Source organism: Venturia canescens, chromosome 3 (assembly GCF_019457755.1).
Source record: "Venturia canescens isolate UGA chromosome 3, ASM1945775v1, whole genome shotgun sequence".
Classification (NCBI taxonomy): domain Eukaryota; kingdom Metazoa; phylum Arthropoda; class Insecta; order Hymenoptera; family Ichneumonidae; genus Venturia; species Venturia canescens.
Window position 1 is genome coordinate 24,843,952 of NC_057423.1, and position 24,588 is coordinate 24,868,539.

Sequence of the window (24,588 nt, forward strand, 5' to 3'; positions counted from 1 at the left end):
GCAATATTTTTCTACTCTTCGTCTTACTAATTACAATTTGATGAACGCTCTTACCCAGTAATGCGCCAAAATATTTATTTTAAATGTTTTGTCAATCTCATCATCTGGCAACTCCATCAAAGTTTTACCACAAACGTATCCAGCATTGTTGATTATTCCAGTCACCTTTTAAAATCCAAATGGAAGAATATCAAAAATAATAATTAATCACCCAGCGGTTAGAAGTACAAAAATAGATGTAACAAGTGGAAGTGAAAAAATAGAAAACAAAATAACAAAGGAGAAATTTGTTTCCGCGTCACTCCTTCTCGTTTATTAATTCTGTTGATACACGGACCTACGGGACTCTGTCGCGACCCATGCCGTCAAAGCGTCGTGCCTTCTAACTCTGGTTCTTCTTCATTTTTACGCAAACTAATTCAGTTTTTCATCAAAGATATTATCTAAAATAAACTATTTAGCGGTTATTTTGGCCCTGTTATTTTTCTCACCATGGTATACCTCAAGATATGAAATACATCGTGTTGCGCTCACCATGCCAATTTCAGTCTGAACGGTTTTCGCGGTTTTATACACATCCTCTCGATTGCCAATGTCGCAAACATAGCCAGAGCACTTTCCTCCGGCTTCCTGTATCTCTTTAACAGTATTCACGACCCCTGAAAAAAAGATGATTGAGACTTTCAATTTAAATAAAAACGAAATACGAAGAACTACGATTCGTTTAAAGTACTCCTTGAAATGGAAAGGGTAATTATGTTGAATCACGGCTTCACCTCAAAAAGGGTCTAGAGTGGGTGGGTTTAGAGCACCTTCAATGTGTCTGCGGTTCCGGACAACAGCGCGCGCGCGCGTGTGTGGTGTGGTGTGCGTGCATGTGTGTGTGTGTGTGTGTGTGTGTGTGTGTGTGTGTGTGTGTGTGTGTGTGTGTGTGTGTGTGTGTGTGTGTGTGTGTGTGTGTGTGTGTGTGTGTGTGTGTGTGTGTGTGTGTGTGTGTGTGTGTGTGTGTGTGTGTGTGTGTGTGTGTGTGTGTGTGTGTGTGTGTGTGTGTGTGTGTGTGTGTCAGTGGTGTATAGTGTGTGATGTTTACCAGTCACACACTATACACCACTTACTACATTACAATCCAACGACATTTCATATTATCATTTCTTTTATTTTTTCAATGGGTCATGCGCCTCCTTAATATAACATGGGCAATAACTTTTTGGTGTTGAAGAATGGTATAAAAAAAATTTGAGCTGTTTTGAGATGGAGCCGTGATTCGACATAATTACTAAAATTTTTAAATATAAAAAAATGAAAACATTTTCTAATCTATTTTATAAAAAATGTCTAGGTATTCTTTGGGATTTTCATGGTCCACCATGGTTTTCGATGTCTAGGTCGACGACCCTATAGATTTATGTCCAGATATATTCCTTTATGGTTTTCGATGTCTACGTGGACAGCTCCATATTTTTCGATGCCTAGGTATATTTCTTCATGGTTTTCGTCGTCTAGATATGTTTTTTCATGGTTTTCGAGGTGTGGGTCGACGGCTTCATAGTATCCGATGCCTAGGTATGTGTCTACATAGTTTTCGAGGTCTAGGTTGTGACGTAACATTTCGCCCCGCCACACCCGTACGAACCCGTGTCAACCAGTGGACCGATATACGGCCCATACATTTTGCCATCGCCAGCCGCCCGCCTGTCGCGTTCGGATGGAAACTCTTTATTTCTTAACTGCCTTACGTAACGTTAATTTTGCCTTATTCTGATTTCTTGGATTTCGTTCTTTATTTTACTAATTGTTTACCTGCGCACACGCTTTAACCATTTATTGTAAAGGAAGAGACAGCGCCTCCGGGTTACCTATCTTATCTGTTATCCATTTAACAATCGTCGACGAGCTTGAGGACGAATCATTGTTTCGCTTCCTTTTATCGAATTTGAGCTTTCTCAAAACTACGGGATTACCTCGCCTTTTCTTTTCCTTGCTGCTCGCTTGTATGGGTGACGCTCGCACGCGTTTATTTTTTGAGGGGTTCGCGAGTGATTTTTTTCCGTCGACGTATCCGGGACTGGGCTCCGAACAACCGAACTCAGTCCGGTGGGTGGTCAGAGGATCACGCTGTTTTTGGCCAATTTGAACGCCTCCCATCACCTCTTCACCGAAACAATCGAAACAATCCACCGTCGTCAGCTCGGGCACCACAGTTCGTTAAAACCGGCGCCTCGTCCAGTGGGGCTCGGCATTATTCACCGGGAGATGGGGTGTAATCTTTGGCCTGGTGGCGTTAAGTACACCCACCGTGGCTCGAACGGACGCCCCAAGTCGCGAGGGAGGTCTCCCCCCAGCTTTCCGGTAACGTCGGACGAATCCCCAAGAGGAAAAGGGTCCGGGCCTTGACAGAACCACCGAATGCGGACGGAAACTTTGCTCGCGGGGTCCTCGTTTTGTAGTCAGCGAAGCGCGGTGCGTCGAACGATAATTAGTTCACTCCCGAGACGTGAGAGCGCGACTCGTGGCGTGGGACCAGTGGAGGAGGGGAAGTGCTGAAATTGCACGCTGAACGACGCGCCAGGTAGTCTTCATCTGAACCGCGCGGCGGACGGTACCTTTTTCCTAGCGACTACCTTTTGGGATTCCTCGGTAAGCTCGTTCCACATTTTCTCTTCATACTTACTCTCGTGTTTCCAGCCCCTTCTTATTGTTAGTTGATCGTTGACTTTTGGGGATTTAATCCTCGTGATTTGCCTGTAGATTTCGTCTGACGAGAGATTGTGGGAGGGAATTATCAGTCTCGCGACCGGAGATCGTCCCAACTCTTTCTCCATTGTCTATTATGTTATTTCGGGGCTGGAAAACGAGGGTGGGTGCAAAACGAAGGTCTGGTTTAATGCTGATTTAGTTTCCTGGTCATTTCCAATTCGCCTCGTTCGCGTGTGCCAGTGCGCTGTCTATCTCTCTCGCTCCTGTAGTTACGCTACGAAATATACGGCGGTTAGCAACGGCTTTGTTTTGCTATATTTCTTGTTCGCTCTGTTGTCTCGCGTATTGTTTCTCAATCGTAGTTTTGTAACGTCCCGAGAGGGAGATTTAGATGAGATTGAACAATTCTTGATGTAGAGAACGATGGTCGGTCACCGGGGTGAGTGTTTCTTGAGGTTTTGGACGATTCTCGATTACATAAATTATATATCCAGAAATTTCAAAGTTCGCAGGTATCTGCTGCGATTCAATGTATCTGCGCAATTAGTTTGGAAGACAGCAATTTCAAACCCATCCATAAATGATCAACTGAGGACTTTTGTAATGAATTTTTCACTTCATATTTATGTTACAGTGAGAGTCAAAAAGTAAAATGAATGGCACAGTATATAAATTTTATAGTTTGCAGATTTTGGCTGTTCAAGAGACTCGGTAGAGTCTCGGGACAAGTACATTGACAGCCCTGTCGTCTGCTGCTGACCTGAGGCTCTCTCCGAGACTATACTTTCTCTGAATAAAACGATTCGCGGTGGTGGGGGTAAAATTCGCTTGTGATTTTCTTAAATTACGAAACTCATGAGTTATGTACGGCTTTGAAAATTTAACTTTTAGCTAATTAAGAAGTTCTCTGTCGAATGAACCCAAAATCAGCATGATCAGTATCGTAATTTCTGAGAAAAAACTTTGCACGGGCTTAAGATTATGCAAAAGTTACTAACACATTCATGATTTGACGCATCTGTATACGCGTACTCCAACCGCTACAAACATAGGCCCCTTGGCCCCCATGATCACCAATCCCTGGTGAGAGAAATTTTGCTGCAACCAATGAAGGGTGAGAGAATTTTTGGGCCAATGACATTCAATAAAAAGAGCAAGGAAGTTTGGCGGAAAGCTGAGGAGCTCGAGAGCTCGAAATCACTAATCACTCGAAAGTCACCAGCCGAAGTTTCACGTCGTGTTGACGTTTGGGCTTATGATGTTAGGAAGTGCGTGCGGGAAAATAAAAATAATTTTCGCGTCATCTAACAAAGTGTATACTAATATTTATTTTGTCAAAATTTATGGTATACTAAACCGGTATAAAAGCGGCCGCGTAAATGTAGACTGTGATCTGTGTGTGAAAATGAAAAATATAAAAAAATGCGCGATGCTTATGTCAACGAAACTTTTAAATATTTCATTATTTCGTTCGATTGGAAATAAGTGTCAACTGAGATAATCTTTCAATTAAACCAGAATGCGCGGAATATTTTCAAGTGTAAATATATCGTCGGTTGCGTGATTATATATCATGTGTAATAATGTAGGTTATATATGCGAGTTCCCTTTGATAGCTGTGTCGTAACGAACCGGCCGGAGTCTGACGTTACGAATATAGTGCGGGACAAATGTAACAAACGTTCGCGCAGTTAGTGAATAATAATATAAATAAGGCAAATCAGTTTATCAATAATAGGTCTGGAAGTTGTAAGGACAAATGGTAAATATTATGGTTGATAATTAATAAAACAAGAACACACGGAACTGTTAGTATATAATGTGAGAAACTCCAATTGAATAAATGTTTTCTAATTTATTTCTTGTGTCATCATTATTTTTGAATATTCCCATATTTTGCTTCCTATTGAGTTTGGCTCTGCTCTTTCCGATCCTTGTTTTTTACTCCATTGTTTGCAGCGGACCGATACATATTATTAATTCGTTGCTTGAGATGTGTCCTCTGATTTTCTACTACTTCTTCATGCTGATTGTGGTAACGTGATTCAGGAGGTTTCCAACTATGATCATCAATCGCACATTTTTTACATCAGATTCTCAAAACAATTTCTGGTCTTGATATAAGTGTAGTTATTCTTTTTCCACCTGGTCTGTCGAGTAATAAAGTTTGAAACTTGTTCCAAAAATTCTTTGGATGCTTTTTTTGCTGATGATATGAAAAGTCATATCTTAGGAATGTGGTATGCAAACATAAATTTTGATAACAAAACTTATAGAATGACATGTATGTTGAGTATTTCCACTTTGCAAACTACAAATATGGAATTATTATAATAAAAATTCATTGCGATAAGTCTACTGTTGCTCAGTTTTGGATGCGATCAAATATAATGCCTACCAACATGCCCAGAAACTTACAGAATTGCTGAATGCAATGTGCGCTATGTCATTTTAATGTAACATCATGACTTTTGACAACTTTTCATTATAATGCTGTAGATTCGAATAATTGAAATACTGCAAAAATCTGCAAACTATACAATTTAAATACTGTGCCATTCATTTTACATTTTGAGTCTAACTGTAACATCTATATTATGAAGTAAAAAATTGATTATAAAAGTCTTCAGTTGCTCATTTATGGGTAGATTTAAAATTGCTGTCTTCGAAGCTCATTGCGCAGATACATTGAACCACAGCAGATACCTGCGAACTCTGAAATTTCTGTGGATAAATATATATGCGACGGATCACCCCTTATCTTTGATTATGGTAATATGTAAATGGAACATGGTTCGGCAAGTTTTTAAGTGTTCCTTTTCAAATAGTATTAAAGTTTGTATGACTGATATACAGCGAATACTTCCAAACTTTGATATTTCTGTGTTGCAGCGTGTGTGCCAATCATTCAAATCATTTACTCCAACCGTATCATATAATCTAGAAAATTCATCACAAAAGTCTTCTGCTTTTCTAAATACTTCAATTTTCCTTTTTCTACTCCATTGTGAGTTTTCGAATTTCTAAATTCATTTCTAAATTGTCCTAAAATGATTTTCCTCCAAAACCCATGCAGGTACCTTAAACGTCTTTGAATTCTGTTGCTCTGTTGAATTAAGTTCGCTTAGTTTTTTTTGCTGCTTTGAGTTCTGGCTTATTAAATGTTAGAATTTTTTGGGTACTTTTTTTCAGCAACTATCAAGCTGTGGATAATTGGACCTCAGCGGCCACTTGCAAAATTTGGAAATATATTTCATTGGGGGCACGTTTTGGATGAAATGAAATCTCTAGATTCAGAATGCAAAATCGACATTTAAAGTAGGCAAATCTGTTCGATTTTTCGTGTCTTGATTTTGATCTATCTTTCATTTGAATTTTGAATAAAAGGGATAAATAAAATCTGTTCTTTTAAGGAAATCTTTACGTCAGTTCTTTCTTGGTATGAAGATTTGGAAAAAATCGCCAAAGGCCAAGGACAGACAGGTGACGAAATATTTCCAGTACAATTTTGACGAAAAATAGATCTTTTGTCGCGGAAACCAACGTTATAAGCCGAAAATCATATTACAGCCCACGAGACGCATTTCTTCACTCTCTTGGGTTCCTATTACACAAAACATATTAGAAGACAAGGAGAAAAATCACCAAAGTCCAAGACCAAACCAGTGCCGAAATATTTTCAGTACAATTTTGAAGAAAAATTGGTCTTTTACGTGGAAACCAACATTATAAACCGAAATTCATTTCTCGGGCTTTATCCCGGATTCCTTCATGCTGTTGAGTTCCTAATAGGCATAACATATTAGAGTATAAGAAAAAAAATCGCCAAAGTTCAAAGGCAGACTTGTGACGAAATATTTTCACTACAATTTTTACGAAAAATTGGTCTTTTATGGTGGAAACCAACTTTATAAGCCGAACATCATACCCAGGAAAAATAAGATTGGGAAAAGTACATTGATGGTCCCTTATTTGCTGATAATTCCATGAAAATGATTATCCCATAAAAAATGTTCGTATGAGAATGGAATCTATAAAAATGTACTAAGCAAATAATTCATAGAAATTTATACTAAAATGCTATAACCGTCACAACATGACGGTTATAGGATTATAGGTTATATATAATATGAGGAACTTTTGAGAAAAAAGGCGTGATATCAAACCATAAACTTCCCCTAGGGAAAAAAAGGTTGGGACAAGTACATTGATGGTCTCTTGTTTCTGGATGACATAGAAAAAAGATTCAGCACCAGGAAAAAAATTCTATAGAAATAATAAACGAAAAATTGAAAAGTTCAAAAAAATTCAACAAAAATATAAACAATGGAAAAAAATTCTGTAAAGAAAAATAAAAAATTTTCAAAAAAAATCATAAATATTGAACAAATTGAAAAATGTACTATCCACGTTACATGCAGTATAAAAATGTATGCTATCAATTGGAGGCCAAGTTTTTATTGATAATGTGGAATATTTATCGAACAAATTGGAAACGTTAATGAAATTCATGATAATTATTTTCACGAAAAAAGTTAATGAAAAATAAGTTATAACAGAAGTTACGTGCAGTACTAAAATGTATTATATCAATTCGAGGTCAAGTATTTATCAGTTATTCGAAATATAATCTCCGGCGACAAATGAGCGTTGAGAATCCTTGTCGGGCTCACAACGTTATATCAAAATTACTAAAAAATTAATGGAAATAAAATCATTAAAAATTCACATGAAAGTCATTTGTTACTTCAACAAGGTACACACTTTAAAGAATCGATTCCCCTCCGACTTCCAGGATCCCCTGGTATTATTCACAACATTCAACTTCGATTGGATCGGTACAAATTATGTTCAAATACGTCTTAAACGTACTTGTCCGGCCCATCACTTTTTATTCAAATTGCTCATTCGAAAACAAATCAGGGTTTTCGAAGTGTATACTAATATTTATTTTGTTAAAACTTGTGGTATACTAAACCGGTACAAAAACGTCCGCGTAAATGTAGACTGTGACCCGTGTGTGAAAATAAAAAATATAAAAAAATGCGCGATGCATATATATCAACGAAAGTTTTCAAGATATCATTATTTCGTTCGATTGGAAATAAGTATCAACTGAGATAATCTTTCAATTAAACCAGAGTACGCGGAATATTGTCAAGTGTAAATATATCGTCGGTTGCGTGATTATATATCATGTGTAATAATGTAGGTTATATATGCGAGTTCCCCTTGATAGCTGTGTCGTAACGAACCGGCCGGGATTAGACGTTACGAAGTGCGGGACAAATGTAACAAACGTTCGCACAGTTAGTGAATAATAATATAAATAAGGCAAATCAGTTTATCAAAAATAGGTCTGGAAGTTGTGAGGAAAAATGTTCGTCAACCTGTAATGTCAAGATTTCTTTTTGCGATCTGAAATATTATGGTTGATAATTAATAAAACAAGAACACACGGAACTGTTAGTATATAATGTGAGAAACTCCAATCGAATAAATGTTCTGTCATTTATTTCTTGTGTCATCATTATTTTTGAATATTCCCATATCATGCTTCCTATTGAGTTTGGCTCTGCTCTTTCCGATCCTTGTTTTGACTCCATTGGGTTGCAGCGGATCGCTACATATGATTAATTGGTTGCCTGAGATGTGTCCTCTGATTTTCGACTACTTCTTCATGCTGATTGTGGTAACGTGATTCAAGAGGTTTCCAACTATGATCATCAATCGCACATTTTGTACATCAGATTCTGAAAACAGTTTCTGGTCTTGATATAAGTGTAGTTACTCTTTTTCCACCTGGTCTGTCGAGTAATAAATTTTGAAACTTGTTCCAAAAAGTCTTTGGATGCTTTTTTTGCTGATAATATGAAAAGTTGAATCTTCAGAATGCGGTAGACGAACACAAATTTTGACAAATATACTTATGAAATATGAAATGACGTGTATGTTGAGTATTCCCACTTTCCAAACTGCAAATGTGAAAGTATTAGTGAAAAGGAGCATTACGATAAGTCTACAGTTGCTCAGTTTTGAATGCGATTAAGTACAATGCCAGCGAACATCATGGAATCCTACAGAATTTCTGAATGTTCGCTATGTGCGCTATGTGATTTTAATGTAACATCATGACTTCTAACAACTTTTCACTATAATACTACAGATTTGGATCATGGAAATACAGCAAAAATCTGCAAACTATAAAATTTATATATTGTGCCCTTCATTTTACTGATTGACTCTCTCTGTAACATAAATATGAAGTGAAAAATTCATTAGAAAAGTCTTCAGTAGCTTATTTATGAATAGATTTGAAATTGCTGTCTTCAAAACTCATTGCGTAGATACACTGAATCGCAGCAGATCCCTGCGAACTCTGAAATTTCTGTGCATAAATATGTATGCTAAGTATCACCCCCTATCTTTGATTATGGTAATATGTAATGGATCTTGGTTCAGCAAGATTTACAGTGTTTCTTTTCAAATAGCATTGAAGTTTGTATTATTGCTATGAAGCGAATACCTCCAAACTTTCATATTTCTGTGTCGCAGCATGTGTGCCAATCATTCAAATTATTCACTCCAACCGTAACAGGAAATTTGGAAAATTCATCACAAAAGTCTGCAGATTTTCTAAATTCCTAAATTTTCCTTTTTCTAAATTCTATTCTGAGTTTTTAAATTTCTAAATTTATTTTTAAATTGTCATAAAATTGTTTTCCTCCAAAATCAATGCAGGTACCGTGAACCTTTTTGAATTCTGTTGCTCTGTTGAATTCTGGCATAATAAATGTTAAAAATTTTCTGGTGCTTTTTTTGGTAACTGTCAAACTGTAAACAATTGGACCTCAGCGGATACTTGCAAACCTTGAAAATATTTTTGATCAGGGGCACATTTTGGATGACACGAAAATCTCCAGATGCAGAATGCAAAAGCGACAATTAAAAATGGTCAATTCTGTTGTATTTGTTGTGCATTGAATTTTATCTATTTTTCATTTGAATTTTGGAGAAAAGAGATAAAAAATATCTGTTCTATTAAAGAAGTCTCTACTTTTCTTCTTTCTTCGTATGAAGATTTGGGAAAAATCGACAAAGTCTAAGGATAGATGTATGGCGATAATTTTTCACATCAAATTTCACGAAAAATCAGTCTTCATTCCACGAAACAAATGTTACAAGACGAAAATCATATCTTGGCCTCCAATCTGCTTTCCACCGTGCTATTGGGTTCCTAATTGACAAAACATATTAGCAGATAAGAGGAAAAATCACCAAAGTCCCAGAACAAACCTGTGCCGAAATATTTTCAGTACAATTTTGACGAAAAATAAGTCTTTTTTCGTGGAAACCAAAGTTACAAGCCGAAAGTTATATCTCGGCCAGCAACACGAATTTCTCCATTCTCTTGGGTTCCCCATAAGCATAACATATTAAAGTATAAGGGAAAAAAATCGCTAAAGTCCAAGGATAGACCTGTGACGAAATATTTCCAGTACAATTTAGACGAAAAATCGTTCTTTTTTCGTGGAAACCAACGTTATAAGCCGAAAATCATATCTCAGACCGCTACCCGCTTTCCACCGTGCTCTTGGGTTCCCAAAAAGCATAACATATTAAAGTATGAGGGAAAAAATCGCCAAAGTCCAAGGATAGACCTGTGACGAAATATTCCCAGTACAATTTTAACGAAAAATAGGTCTTTTTTCGTGAAAACCAACGTTTTAAGCCGAAAATCATAAATAATTCATAGAAATTTAAACTAAAATCCCATAGTCATCTGATCACAAATAAGGAAAATTGAGAAAAAATACGTGATATCAAACCATAAACTTCCCCTAGGAAAAAAAAGGTTGAGACAAGTACATTGATGGTCCCTCGTTTGCTAATAATTCCATCCATAAAACAAACTTAAAAAAAAATTTTTATAAAAAATTGCCAAAAAAATTATTTTATAAAAAAAATACAGAACAATTCGAAAAAAATTTCACAAATCTTGAAAAAACATTATCTTTAAAAAAAAACTAATCTGTATCTATTTTTTTTTAAAGTGTCAAAAGATTCAAACAACAAGTCGAAAATAAAAAACTGAAAAATCGTGCTCGAAATATTTTTGGAAACCGATGCCTCATTCTTCTTATTTGATTCGAAGGGCTAAATCAATTAAAAACAATTCCATCTAATTTACGTGCAGCATTCAAATTTATTATATCAATTCGAGGCCAAGTATTTTCTAATGAATTGAAGAAAGTTACCACTTGCAGCATGCAGCACTAAAATTTATGATATCAATCGGTGGACAAGTATTTTATTAGTAACTCCAAATTTTTACATTATTGAATTGTTCTAAGAAGCTTTTAAATCCAAAAAAATCACATGAAAGCTAGTCATATGTTACTCTATGGTGGCAGAGACTTATAAGAAAATCAATTCTTCTCAGACTTTCAGGATCCTCTGGTATTATTCATAAAATTCGACGTCGATTGGATCGATACAAATTATGTTTACATATGTGTTAAAAGTACTTGTCCGGCCCATCACTTTCCGTTTAAATTGTTTCTCCAAATAAAAGTCAGGGCTTGTCTAGAACTGATGGATCACAAGTATTCATGCAGAGGGAATTGAGAGAATTATCGTCACGTAATTTTTACGTAATTGCACTAATTTAATAAAAAACGGAAACAAATTATTCCGCAATATAGAAGGGATATTATTGTGTATCGATAAATGAAAAAAATTGTACATAATGTATATGTTGAAGCTTCCAAAATAACTCTGCAGTTTACATTCGATGACGGCAATTTTTACTTCCCACTTATTCTTCCAGCGAACGAGTTCCATTCGGAATAAGAACTAACCTATACTATTATTAAGAACATTAAATTAATAATGAATCGCATTTCAACAAACTTTTAACGAGATTCTGCCGTGCCATTTCGTTTTTTTATGATTGATTCTTTATTGAATGAATAGTGATGGGCCAGACAAGTACTTTTAACTCATATTTAAAGATAATTTGTATCGATCCAATCGACGTCGAATATTGTGAATAATATCAAAAGCTCCTGAAAGTCTGAAAACAATGGATTTTCTTATAAGTCTTTGCCACCATAGAGTAAGAAATGACTAGCTTGCATGTGATTTTTTTGGATTTAAAAGCTTCTTAGAACAATTCCATAATGTTGAAATTTGGAGTTACTCATAAATTACTGGTCCTTCGATTGATATCATAAATTTTAGTGCTGCACGTAACTCAAGTGGTAACTTTTTTCAATTCTTTCTTATTGTTTTCTAATAATAAATCGAATCTTATTAATATCTTATCTTAATCTCTTTCTTATTGTTTTCAAATAATAAATAAAAAGCCGTATTCTGACAAATAATTATAGTGAACAATTTAAACCCTAGATATTTGTTTCGTGTGTCCAATGCTTAAAATTCAATTGAAAACTCTTATTAACGTTGAAAATACCGCGATAATCAGTATATTAGTGGATAAATCATTCACTAATACTGCTGGGTTTTAATGTATTTGAATATTTTTCACGGTTTAAAATAATTTTCTTTGCGAAATTTGATAATTTTTGTTTACATTTTTCGTGGTATAATGCGAAAACGGGCGATCATCAATGTACTCCCTAACGGATGTAACGATTGGTCAAAAAAAGTACAATCCGCTAGGGCTTATCCAAATTTTTTTTCTCCGAGGGAGGATTTTTGCGGCTTGATATCCAATCTTTTTACTGTGGTGGTTCTAAATTTTCAAATAAGGTTTTCGAAAGTTTTCCACTGTTTCTATTATGATAATCGAAAACAATTTATCCAATGGTTTTCGTTAAGTTTTCTGCAACTTATAACAGTTTGATATTCTTCGAATGTTTGATGTTTCCTCATGTTTCCCTCATGATGATGGTGATGATGATGATGAAACACGATGATCCCCTCATGTTTCATCGATTCTGAATGTGTCCACAATTTTGTGGGATTAAAACTATTTTCCGTAACGTTTATGAATATTTTGTATTATTGAGAAATTTCCACCCCTCATTTATGAATTTTATTTTCAATTTTTTTAATCAAATCGTTGTGAATAAAAAAGATATGAAAATTTTTCAATGAAACGTATTTTTTGATTGATTTTCCGTAAAATTTGACAGAAAGAGAGAGAGAAAAAATATATATAATGCTCACCAAGTCCACCAGGAAACTTCCAATGACTTTTTGAAGCATTCTTTTCTATTCACAGTATCATACCCAGAGATATCAAGTTGATGTACACATGTCGATGTATAAAATTTTTAAACTCTGCATGTAGCGACTGAGTTCCAATCAGAGAAATGAAAAGTATTGAGTGTGTCAGGACCAACAGATTTGCTTATTTTTTAATATATATCTATTTTGAAAACATAAATTCTTATGCCAATCATAAATGGGCCACCCCTGACTTTTTGTACCATTTTGAATTGTTTATTATTTATGTATTACCATATTCTATAATTTTTTAATAATTTTCATAATTTATATATACTCATATTCCATAATCAAAAATAGGAAGTGCTAATACTTGGCCCACAAGTGTAAACACAGAATTTTCAAAGTTTGCCAGTATCTGCTGCAATTTCTTCATCTACGTTATGATACAGACAGACAAAAGTACCACAGATTCATGAAATTAATTATGCCATAGTTAAAAAGAAAAAAGACAGCGCAATTGAAAGAGAACAGAAATCAAAATTGTTTCATGTATGTGTGCATTAGTTTCTGAAGACAATAATTTCAGACCTATTCAGAAATAAGTAGGTGAAGACTTTAGTAATGAATATCTTCGTTAATATATTCCAGTCGGAACCAAAAAGTTAAAAGATTGGCATACCTGCTACTTTACAGAAATATCAAAGTTCATAGGTACTTGCTACGTACCAGTTATACAGACTTTGGTGCTATAGGGAAAAACACTTCAAAATTACATGAACCACATTTTTGAAACTTATTATGACACATTCAAGAAAAAAGTGACAGATACGGTGCATGTTGAAGCAAGCAAAATGCTGTAATTTTGTATGTCTCCATCGTTATCCGCAGACAAAATATTTGATCACATCCAAAAATGATCAGGTGTAGACTTGCAGACATGAATTTTTCAACCCACAATGCCAATCGCAAACATGGTCTGGAGATATTCAATACCCTAGGAAAAAAAAGGTTGGGACAAGTACATTGATGATCCCTCGTTTGCTGATAATTCCATCCATGAAAAAAACTTTAAAACAAAATTTTTATAAAAAATGGGCAAAAAAATTATTTTATAAAAAAAAAACAGAACAATTCGAAAAAAATTTCACAAATCTTGAAAAAGCATTATCTTTAAAAAAAACTGAACTGTATCTATTTTTTAAAGTGTTAAAAGAATCAAATAACAAGTAAAAAATAAAAACCGAAAAATCGCGCTTGAAATCATTTTGGAAACCGATGCCTCATTCTTCTTATTTGATTCGAAGGGCTAAATCAATTAAAAAAAAATCCATCTAATTTACGTGCAGCATTAAAATTTATTATATCAATTCGAGGCCAAGTATTTTCTAATAAATTGAAAAAAGTTACCATTTGAGTTACGTGCAGCACTAAAATTTATGATATCAATCGAAGGACAAGTAATTTATGAGTAACTCCAAATTTCAACATTATGGAACTGTTTTAAGAAGCTTTTAAATCCAAAAAAATCACATGCAAGCTAGTCATTTCTTACTCTATGGTGGCAGAGACAATCGATTTTTTTCAGACTTTCAGGAGCTACTGATATTATTCACAATATTCGACGTCGATTGGATCGATAGAAATTATGTTTAAATATGAGTTAAAAGTACTTGTCCGGCCCATCACTTTCCATTAAACTTATTATATTTAAATAAAAATCAGGGCTTTTTTAGAACTGTTGGAGCACAAATATCCATGCAGAGGGAATTTAGAGAATTATCTTCAAGTAATTTTCTCTTAATTGCACTAATTTAATAAGAATGGAAACAAATTGTCCTGTAATATACAAAAGATGTTATTGTGCATCGATAAATAAAAAACATTTTGCACATTAAATATGTTGAAGCTTCCAAAATAACTCCCCAGTTTGTATTGCTATGACGGCAGTTTTTACTTCTCACTTCTTCCAGCGAACGAATTTTATTCGGCATAACTAACCTAAATCGCATTTCAATAAATTTTTAACCGCATTCTCCCGTACAGTTTCGTTTTTTTATGATTGATTTTTATTTGATTTAAATGAAAAGTGATGGGCAGGACAAGTACTTTTAACTCATATTTAAACATAATTTCTATCGATCCAATCGACGTCGAATATTGTGAATAATATCAGTAGCTCCTGAAAGTCTGAAAAAAATCGATTGTCTCTGCCACCATAGAGTAAGAAATGACTAGCTTGCATGTGATTTTTTTGGATTTAAAAGCTTCTTAAAACAGTTCCATAATGTTGAAATTTGGAGTTACTCATAAATTACTTGTCCTTCGATCGATATCATAAATTTTAGTGCTGCACGTAACTCAAATGGTAACTTTTTTCAATTTATTAAAAAATACTTGGCCTCGAATTGATATAATAAATTTTAATGCTGCACGTAAATTAGATGGATTTTTTTTTAATTGATTTAGCCCTTCGAATCAAATAAGAAGAATGAGGCATCGGTTTCCAAAATGATTTCAAGCGCGATTTTTCGGTTTTTATTTTTTACTTGTTATTTGATTCTTTTAACACTTTAAAAAATAGATACAGTTTAGTTTTTTTTAACGATAATGCTTTTTCAAGATTTGTGAAATTTTTTTCGAATTGTTCTGTATTTTTTTTTATAAAATCATTTTTTTGACAATTTAAAAAGAAAATATTTTTAAAGTTTTTTTCATGGATGGAATTATCAAACAAGGGACCATCAATGTACTTGTCCCAACCTTTTTTTTCCTAGGGGTATATTTTATTTATTAATATTAATTAATAATAAAATATTATTATAATAAATATTTTAATATAATTAATATATAATATAATATATATATTATATTATACAATATATAATATAAAATGATAATAATATAATAAAATAAAAAAATTGAATAATACGAATAACATTAAATAATAAATAATAAAAATAAAAAAATATAAAATTCTGGTCGACGCCGCTGGATTTTTCGAGGTTGTCTAGGGCGATAGCTCATGGGTTTTGGAGGACTAGGTTTAGGTACATTCTATCGCGATTTTCGATTACTAGGTGGACGACCCCATAGTTTTTTATGTCCAGATATATTCCTGCATAGCTATCGTCGTCTAGGTATGTTTTTTCATGGTTTTCGAGGTCTGGGTCGACGGCTCCTTAGTTTTCGATGTCCAGGTATGTTTCTCCATGGTTTCTGATGTGCGAGTGTATTTCTCCATAGTTTTTCATGTCCACGTGTATTTCTCTATAGTTCTTGATGTCTAAGGTATATTTCTCCATGGTTTTCGTAGGCTAAGTATGTCTCTTCATGGTTTTCGCGGTCGAGGTCGACGGTTCCACAGTTTTCGATGTCTAGGTATGTTTCTCCATGATTTTCGTGGTCTAGGATAATTTCTCCATGGGTTTTGATGTCTAGGTATATTCCTTCATGGTTCTCAATGTCTAGACGTGTTCCTTCATGGTTTTCGTGGTCCAGGTATATTCCTCCATGGTTTTCGATGTATGGATATGTTTCTCCATGGTTTTCGTGGTCTAGGTACAATCCTCCATGGTTTTCGTGGTCTAGATACGTTTCTTCATGGTTTTCAATGTCTAGGCATGTTCCTTCATGGTTTTCGTCATCCAGGTATATTCCTCCATGGTTGTCTCGGTGTAGGTAGATTCCTCCACGGTTTTCGTGGTCTAGGTATGTTTCTTCATGGTGTTCGTAGTCGAGGTCGACGGCTCCACAGTTTTCGATGTCCAGGTATGTTTCTCTCGGGTTTTCGTGGTCGAGGATGATTCCTCCATGGGTTTCGATGTCTAGGTATATTCCTCCATGGTTTTCAATGTCTAGGCATGTTTAATCATGGTTTTCGCGGTCGAGGTCGACGGCGCCACATTTTTCGATGTCCAAGTATGCTTCTCCATGGTTTTCGTGGTCTTGGATAATTCCTCCATGGGTTTTGATGTCTAGGTATATTCCTTCATGGTTTTGAATGTCTGGACATGCTCCTTCATGGTTTTCGTGGTCCAGGTATATTCCTCCATGGTTTTCGATGTATGGACATGTTTCTCCATGGTTTTCGTGGTCTAGGTATGTTTCTTTATGGTTTTCGCAGTCAAGGTCGACGGCTCCACAGTTTTCAATGACCAAGTATGAAGGACCACGAAAACCATGTTCCTTCATAGTTTTCGTGGTCCAGGTATATTCCTCCATGTTTTTCGTCGTCCAGGTATATTCCTCCATGGTTTTCAATGTCTAGGCATGTTTCATCATGGTTTTCGTGGTTCAGGTATATTCCTCCATGGTTTTCGATGGCTGGATATGTTTCTCCATGGTTTTCGTGGTCTGGGTATGTTTCTTCATGGTTGTCGCAGTCGAGGTCGACGGCTCCACAGTTTTCGATGTCCAGGTATATTTCTCTCGGGTTTTCGTGGTCGAGGATAATTCCTCCATGGGTTTCGATATCTAGGTATATTCCTCCATGGTTTTCAATGTCTAGGCATGTTTTATCATGGTTTTCGCGGTCGAGGTCGACGGCTCCACAGTTTTCGATGTTTAAGTATGCTTCTCCATGGTTTTCGTGGTCTAGGATAATTCCTCCATGGGTTTTGATGTCTAGGTATATTCCTTCATGGTTTTCGTGGTCTAGGATAATTCCTCCATGGGTTTTGATGTCTAGGTATATTCCTTCATGGTTTTGAATGTCTGGACATGTTCCTTCATGGTTTTCGGGGTCCAGGTATATTCCTCCATGGTTTTCAATGTATGGATATGTTTCTCCATGGTTTTCGTGGTCTAGGTATGTTTCTTTATGGTTTTCGCAGTCGAGGTCGACGGCTCCACAGTTTCCAATGACCAAGTATGAAGGACCACGAAAACCATGTTCCTTCATGGTTTTTGTGGTCCAGATATATTCCTCCATGTTTTTCGTCGTCCAGGTATATTCCTCCATGGTTTTCGATGTATGGATATGTTTCTCCATGGTTTTCGTGGTCTAGGTACATTGCTCCATGGTTTTCGTGGTCTAGGTAGATTCCTCCATGGTTTTCGTGGTTCAGGTATATTCCTCCAGAGTTTTCGATGTCTGGATATGTTTCTCCATGGTTTTCGTGGACTAGGTAGATTCCTCCATGGTTTTCGTGGTTTAGGTAGATTCCTCCATGGTTTTCGTGGTCTAGGTATGTTTCTTCATGGCTTTCGCAGTCGAGGTCGACGGCTCCACAGTTTTCAATGTCCAGGTATGTTTCTCTCGGGTTTTCGTGGTCTAGGATAATTCCTCCATGGGTTTCGATGTCTAGGTATATTCCTCCATGGTTTTGAATGTCTAGGCATGTTTCTTCATGGTTTTCGTGGTCTAGGATAATTCCTCCATGGGTTTTGATGTCTAGGTATATTCCTTCATGGTTTTCGATGTCTGGATATGTTCCTACATGGTTTTCGTGGTCCAGGTATATTTCTCCATGGTTTTCGATGTATAGATATGTTTCTCTATGGTTTTCGTGGTCTACGTAGATTCTTCCATGGTTTTCGTGGTCTATGTATGTTTCTTCATGGTTTTCGCAGTCGAGGTCGACGGCTCCACAGTTTTCAATGCCCCAGTATGAAGGTCAACGAAAACCATGTTCCTTCATGGTTTTCGTGGTCCAGGTATATTCCTCCATGTTTTTCGTCGTCCAGGTATATTCCTCCATGGCTTTCAATGTCTAGGCATGTTTCATCATGGTTTTCGTGGTTCAGGTATATTCCTCCATGGTTTTCGATGTCTGGGTATGTTTCTCCATGGTTTTCGTGGTCTAAGTTGATGGTTCCACAGTTTTCGATGGCTAGGTTTGAGTTTCCATAGTTTTTGTTCTCTAGGTATATTTCTTCATCATTTCCGTGTTCTAGGTCGATGACTCCATACTTTTCGATGTCTAGGTATGTGTCTACATATTTTTCAATGTCTAGATATATTGCTTTATGGTTTTGGATGTCCAGGTATATTTCTTCATAGTTTTGAATGTCTACGTATGTTCCTTCATGGTTTTCGTGGTCCAGGTATATTCCGTCATGGCTTTTGATGCTAGGTCAACAATTCCATAGTTTTCGATGTTTGGTTATGGTTCTCCATGGTTTTCATGGTCTAGGTCGACGGTTCCATTGTTTTCGATGTCTACGTCGACAGCTCCATGGTTTTCGATGGCTAGGTATATTTCTCCATGGCTTTCGTCGTCCTGGTATGTTTTTTCATGCTTTTCGAGGTCTAGATCAACGGCTCCGTAGTTTTCAATGTCCAGGTATATTTTCCCTGGACATTGAAATTTTTCGTATTGTTTTCGTGGACTAGGTTGACGACTTCATAGTTTTCACTATCCCGGTCGATAGCTCCATAGTTTCCGATGTTAAGGTGAATTTGTCTATGGTTCCCGATATGAAAGTTAATGGCTCCATAGTTTCCGATAGTGTGGTGAGTTTTTCTAAGGTTTTCGATATCTAGTTCGTCGGCTCTATAGTTTTCGATGTCTAGTTTGGCGACTATAGGGTTTTCGATGTCTAGGTGGATGCCTTCGTATTTTTCAATATATATTCGACAATTTTATATTTCCCGATATTTAGGTAAACGGTGCAATGGTTTACGATATATTTCCTCATAGTTATCGATATCTAGATCTGCGATTTAATAGTTTACATTGACGAGGCAGGTTAAGTCGTTACAGAAGACCATTAAAAAATATCACTGGACACCAATAACCATAAAGCTGTGGTCTTAGACATTGAATACCATGGAAACATCTCCTTGGACATTGCAAACCATTGACAGAATCCATGTCAACATGGAATCCACGAATGAGAAGAAGATAGTTTCAAAAATCATTTTTCCAAGTAAACAAGTGGAGCTTTTCAAAAAAAGGAATAGAAAATGAAAATATCATCCCATTGCATAGGAATTTCCCAATCTTTCATTGGAAAATTCGATTTGCTGAATGGATAATCAAAATCGTCACCATTATTGCTGGTAAAAGGTTTCAACTCACATGAACATAACCGCACACTTTTCGTCCGTCTACATAGAAAAATTGGCTGTGTCGATTGCTTTTGGCACATAGAGAAAAGCACTCAACTTGAAACCAATCGTTTTAAAAATTTTCGTCGAAGACGAGGAATGAATTTTTTTCTTAAGTAAATATTGTCACGCCTCTAAAAAATAAGCTAAATTAGAAAAAAAAATAATTGACAAAGTAAAAAAAGAACGCCAATTATTAAAAGGTCGCGACCGTAGTTTCCAATAATTTTCTATATTTGCATTATCAATAAAAAACTTCAAAATATAAAAAAAAATGAGATCGTTTTCTGAAGTTGACAAATATAGTGAATGAAATACGATTCCTATATAGTTGTCACGTCTCGCAAAAAGAAGTGAAATCAGTAAATATTAAAACTTCAAAAAGTAAAAAAGGCACGCCAAATATTAAAAGGTCGTGACCGTCGTTTTAAATGATTTTCTATATTCGCTGTAACGCGATTTTTCCCCGCAAAGGGTCCAACCTGTCCCTTCTCGACTCACCTGACCCGCTAACGGGTGGAGGCGTACCGGCGAGGTCGGGCTGGGCGCCAGGTACCGAGGTACCGTCGGAATACCGACTTATTTTTCGCCCTACCTCGCCAAATACGACCTTCCGAGCCACCCGGCACCGGTGACCGAGGACGGTCCGGCTACTCAGCTCCAACTGAGGTACGAAGTGGTAGAGGGGCTGGCCCAAGGTGAGAGTAACAACACGAGGTAACATAAAAGGTCAAAAGAGATACTCAACGCGTAGTTATTTCGACTTAAAATGCGGTTTATTAGTCGAAGGTAGTCGTGGCTCGCCCACAATAGTACAGGAAGTAATAACAAAATTGGGCCCGATCGAACTGATAAACAAAATAATAAAGTAACGAAATCGACCACCGAATCAGTTGTGCGCGAGGAAAGAGCTCCACTAAAGAAAATTCGGAGTCGCCGCTGCGAGGTAGTCCAAATAGGATAGGTAAGCAGCGGCGCGTCGTGGCTTGCAGGCAACTTGACGCCCCCATTTACACAAAATTACTATGACAGAATGACGCAGGAATCGCACGCGAGAGAAATAAATCGCGATAAAGGAAGTATGGAATCACCGCTGCGAGGTAGTCCGAAACGGATAGGTAAGCAGCGGTGCGTCGTGGCTTGTAGGCAACTCGACGTCTCCATTTACAAACAAAAATTATAATGTAATGCTGTAGGAATCGCACGCGAAAGAAATAAAACACGATAGCGAAAGTATGGAATCACCGCTGCGAGGTAGTCCGAAACGGATAGGTAAGCAGCGGTGCGTCGTGGCGTGTAGGCAGCTTGACGAATTCCATTTACAAGGCAAAATATAATAACGCAATAATCGCACCCGAAATAATCAAACCCGATAACGAAAAATATGGAATCACCGCTGCGAGGTAGTCCAGAATGGATAGGTAAGCAGCGGTGCGTCGTGGCGTGTAGGCAGCTTGACGGATTCCATTTACAAAGCAAAATATAATAACGCAATAATCGCACGCAAAATAATAAATCCCGACGAGGGAATAATGTTCCGCCCGGGATTCTCGACTACGAAAAATCTAGAAAATAACACGCCGGAGCATAAGATAACGACATCGGCTTGGAGAGCCCGCGCGGCGAGCGCGAAGCGCAAGGAAAAAAGGTAAACACGCGAGGACGACGCTGGCCTTGAGCGCGCGCTGAGAGAGAGACTGAGGCGAACCCGATAGTTCGCAGCTACGCAGTTACGAAACTTTGAAATATTACGACGTAATATTGGCCGTAATATTCCACTAAAATTCTCATAATAAAACAACTAATAGGAATTAATGACTCGAAAAATAGCGCACAATAAGAAAAACAAGGCCGATTTGGATCGCAATTGTTCTCCTCCCGTGATTCCTCAAACTCTAAAAATTAATACCCACGTGGCGTGAACGCGAGACTGTCGCAAAAGAACACGGCATCGTGGTTCGCCAAACAAAATGACTAGTACTACAAAGGGAACGCCAAATAAATGATTCAAGAATCACGGGATCGAACGTATTAATGGAGAGAAAGAGGAACGAGCTCACCGAGAGTTCCTCCGAATCAGCCAAGAACAACCAGGTAATCCAAAAGGCTCACACGACTCACAGCACAGGATATCGATCGTAGACTGACGATCCCTCGCCTCGTTCGTAGGCAAGAGCTCCCGAATTCGCTCTATCCCCACCACTCATTACCCCCCACGAAGGGCCACGCGCCCGTGTCCCAGCACTGGATTGTTCTCTGTCTCTCCTATCCTCACGCCTCACGTGGTATTTCGGAGTTTTCCGCGTATTACGTTGGAATGTTATCCCCACTCCGATCCAGCGAACGAGGATCGATGCGGCTGATACGGTTCTCAAATCCCGCGCTCGAGTACAGGTCCCTCCAAATGATCGTTCCTTAGTCGCCTTCCTCTAGGGCCATCCGGCGTTCGTCTCCGGAAAGAGGGGAGGCCTCCCTCATGGATCCAAGCGTCCCTGAATCCACGGTGGGCCCACTCTTAAACCACCAGGAAATTCAGCACCTCCAACTCGGAAACGAACCCGAACCCCATTAGACGAGGCGCCGATTTGACTCGGACCGCGGTTCCCAAGGATACGATGGTGGGGTTGCAACTCTTGATTGCTACAGTAGGAGGACTAGCGGGCGGCCACCGACATTGGGCCTTTTTCCGGCGCTAGTCCTTGACACCCACTCTCAGATTTCGATGACTAAACCCGGAATACGGATCCGCACTCGAGCACGCGATTTAACCAAAAAAGCTATTTTTATGAACCGTGCTGAGACGCTTGCGCGTTTTCCCGCGCGAGGGCAACTACGTGGGGTGAAATGAGCCAAACTGCAATAAAACGGCAATGGTATAATTCAATTATTAGGCTCTAACTCTCTCAGTCTCCTCTCTCGACGGCTTCTCGACCACGTTCACACGTTTTCACGGATTCCGCGATGATATTAGATACTTTTCGCCGCAAAAACTAAATCACAAACGGTGAAATAAAACAAACGAAAATACTTCGCCTCTACGCCAGTTGAGTCTCCGATCGGTCCAGCCCCGTGAGTCGGCGTGCGTCGGTCAAGTAGGACCGTAAATCCGGTCCACTGGTCGACACGGAACCGTACGAGTGGCGTGGCTCAAATGTCACGTCACATCGCATTGTCAATAAATAAATTTAAAAAAATGATTAACTGTGAAAAAATATGAGATCTATTGTAACATATACAGTGAATGAATTACGTTTCCTGTAAGAATTCAGAATTTTGGAAATAAAAAAAATAATGAGATCATTTTCTAACGTAGCCAAGTAAAGTGAATGAATTAAGGTTCCTGTGGAATTCATTCGTGTACACTTTTAGCTCTAATCACTCACTTCTACAGGAAAATTTTTCAGCAAGCGTCACAGAGCAATAAAGGTTTCTAGAATGATTCTGCAATTATTAAGAAATTATCATCTGCTTTTATGCTAGCTCAGATTATAAACTTCTAACATTTTACACAATACGATACAAGAACCTTTTATAAAGAAAAGCGCAAATACGTGTACAAGTGCATGCGTTGTATCTATGCGATGTACTGCACAAATTCATTGTCAATATTACACATAAACTTGGCGTGCATGGTTTTCAATCGGAAGCTCGGGAAGAGACAATTGTTCAAATTTACTATGAAAACAATAATTAATTAGTATTGTATGAACGATTGTGAAAAAACCGATCCCCCAATAAAATAAGAGAGGCCCTGTTATAAAATGATTTGGAAAAGAATATAGATGGGTGAAATTTATGGATAAAATTGAACAATCAAACGAACCGATAAAGAAATGAAACGAATTAATCCCTTTATATGCCTTAATCTTGTACGGATAGATACGGCCATTCTTTCATGCGCCTACGCATTCTAATTTATCCACGCGTCACTTTCACTCGTTTGTCCGTACACTCATTTTTTTTACCGAATTGGCAGATGATTGGATGAATTACACAAGTACTGAAATGGATGAACAAAGGAGTAAGCTGTGTAAAAATTGATTTGAGAAAAGTAAACCCGTTGAATAGGACGCATTTGGAGTAATGAATTTATCATTCGAACTAGTCGAGAATGGATATTTTTCTTTATGTACACAGCGCGGGATCTCACGTCGAACTACTTAATAAAATAGTTGGATGGAAAAGGGATGGCAAATTAAAAAACAATTACATTAGTGGATATTCAAGGTTTTTCCAAATATATGGTCGGATGAGGCATTCCTTCGCCGAGCTTCCGATTGAAAACCATGCACGCCAAGCTTGTGTGTAATATTGACAATGAATTTGTGCAGTACATCGCATAGATACAACGCATGCACTTGTACACGTATTTGCGCTTTTCTTTATAAAAGGTTCTTGTATCATATTGTGTAAAATGTTAGAAGTTTATAATCTGAGCTAGCATAAAAGCAGATGATAATTTCTTAATAATTGCAGAATCATTCTAGAAACCTTTATTGCTCTGTGACGCTTGCTGAAAAATTTTCCTGTAGATGTGAGTGATTAGGGCTAAAAGTGTACACGAATGAATTCCACAGGAACCTTAATTCATTCACTTTACTTGGCTACGTTAGAAAATGATCTCATTATTTTTTTTATTTTCA

At 37.1% G+C, this 24,588-nt stretch overlaps 1 protein-coding gene across 2 annotated transcripts in view; it reads right to left on the bottom strand.

Annotated features, from left to right (window-relative positions):
* The window catches only part of LOC122407783 (estradiol 17-beta-dehydrogenase 11-like), a 105,445-nt gene that overhangs the window by 59,616 nt on the left and 21,241 nt on the right, over positions 1-24,588 (bottom strand). Inside the window, exons 3-4 of one of the 2 annotated variants that reach the window (XM_043414205.1) lie at positions 535-659; positions 55-165 (exon numbers count right to left, since the gene is read on the bottom strand). In XM_043414205.1, the coding sequence (XP_043270140.1) occupies positions 55-165; positions 535-659 (236 nt within the window). Of the gene's footprint in view, positions 1-54; positions 166-534; positions 681-24,588 lie in introns of both variants that reach the window. The other variant, XM_043414204.1, reaches the window with a different exon arrangement.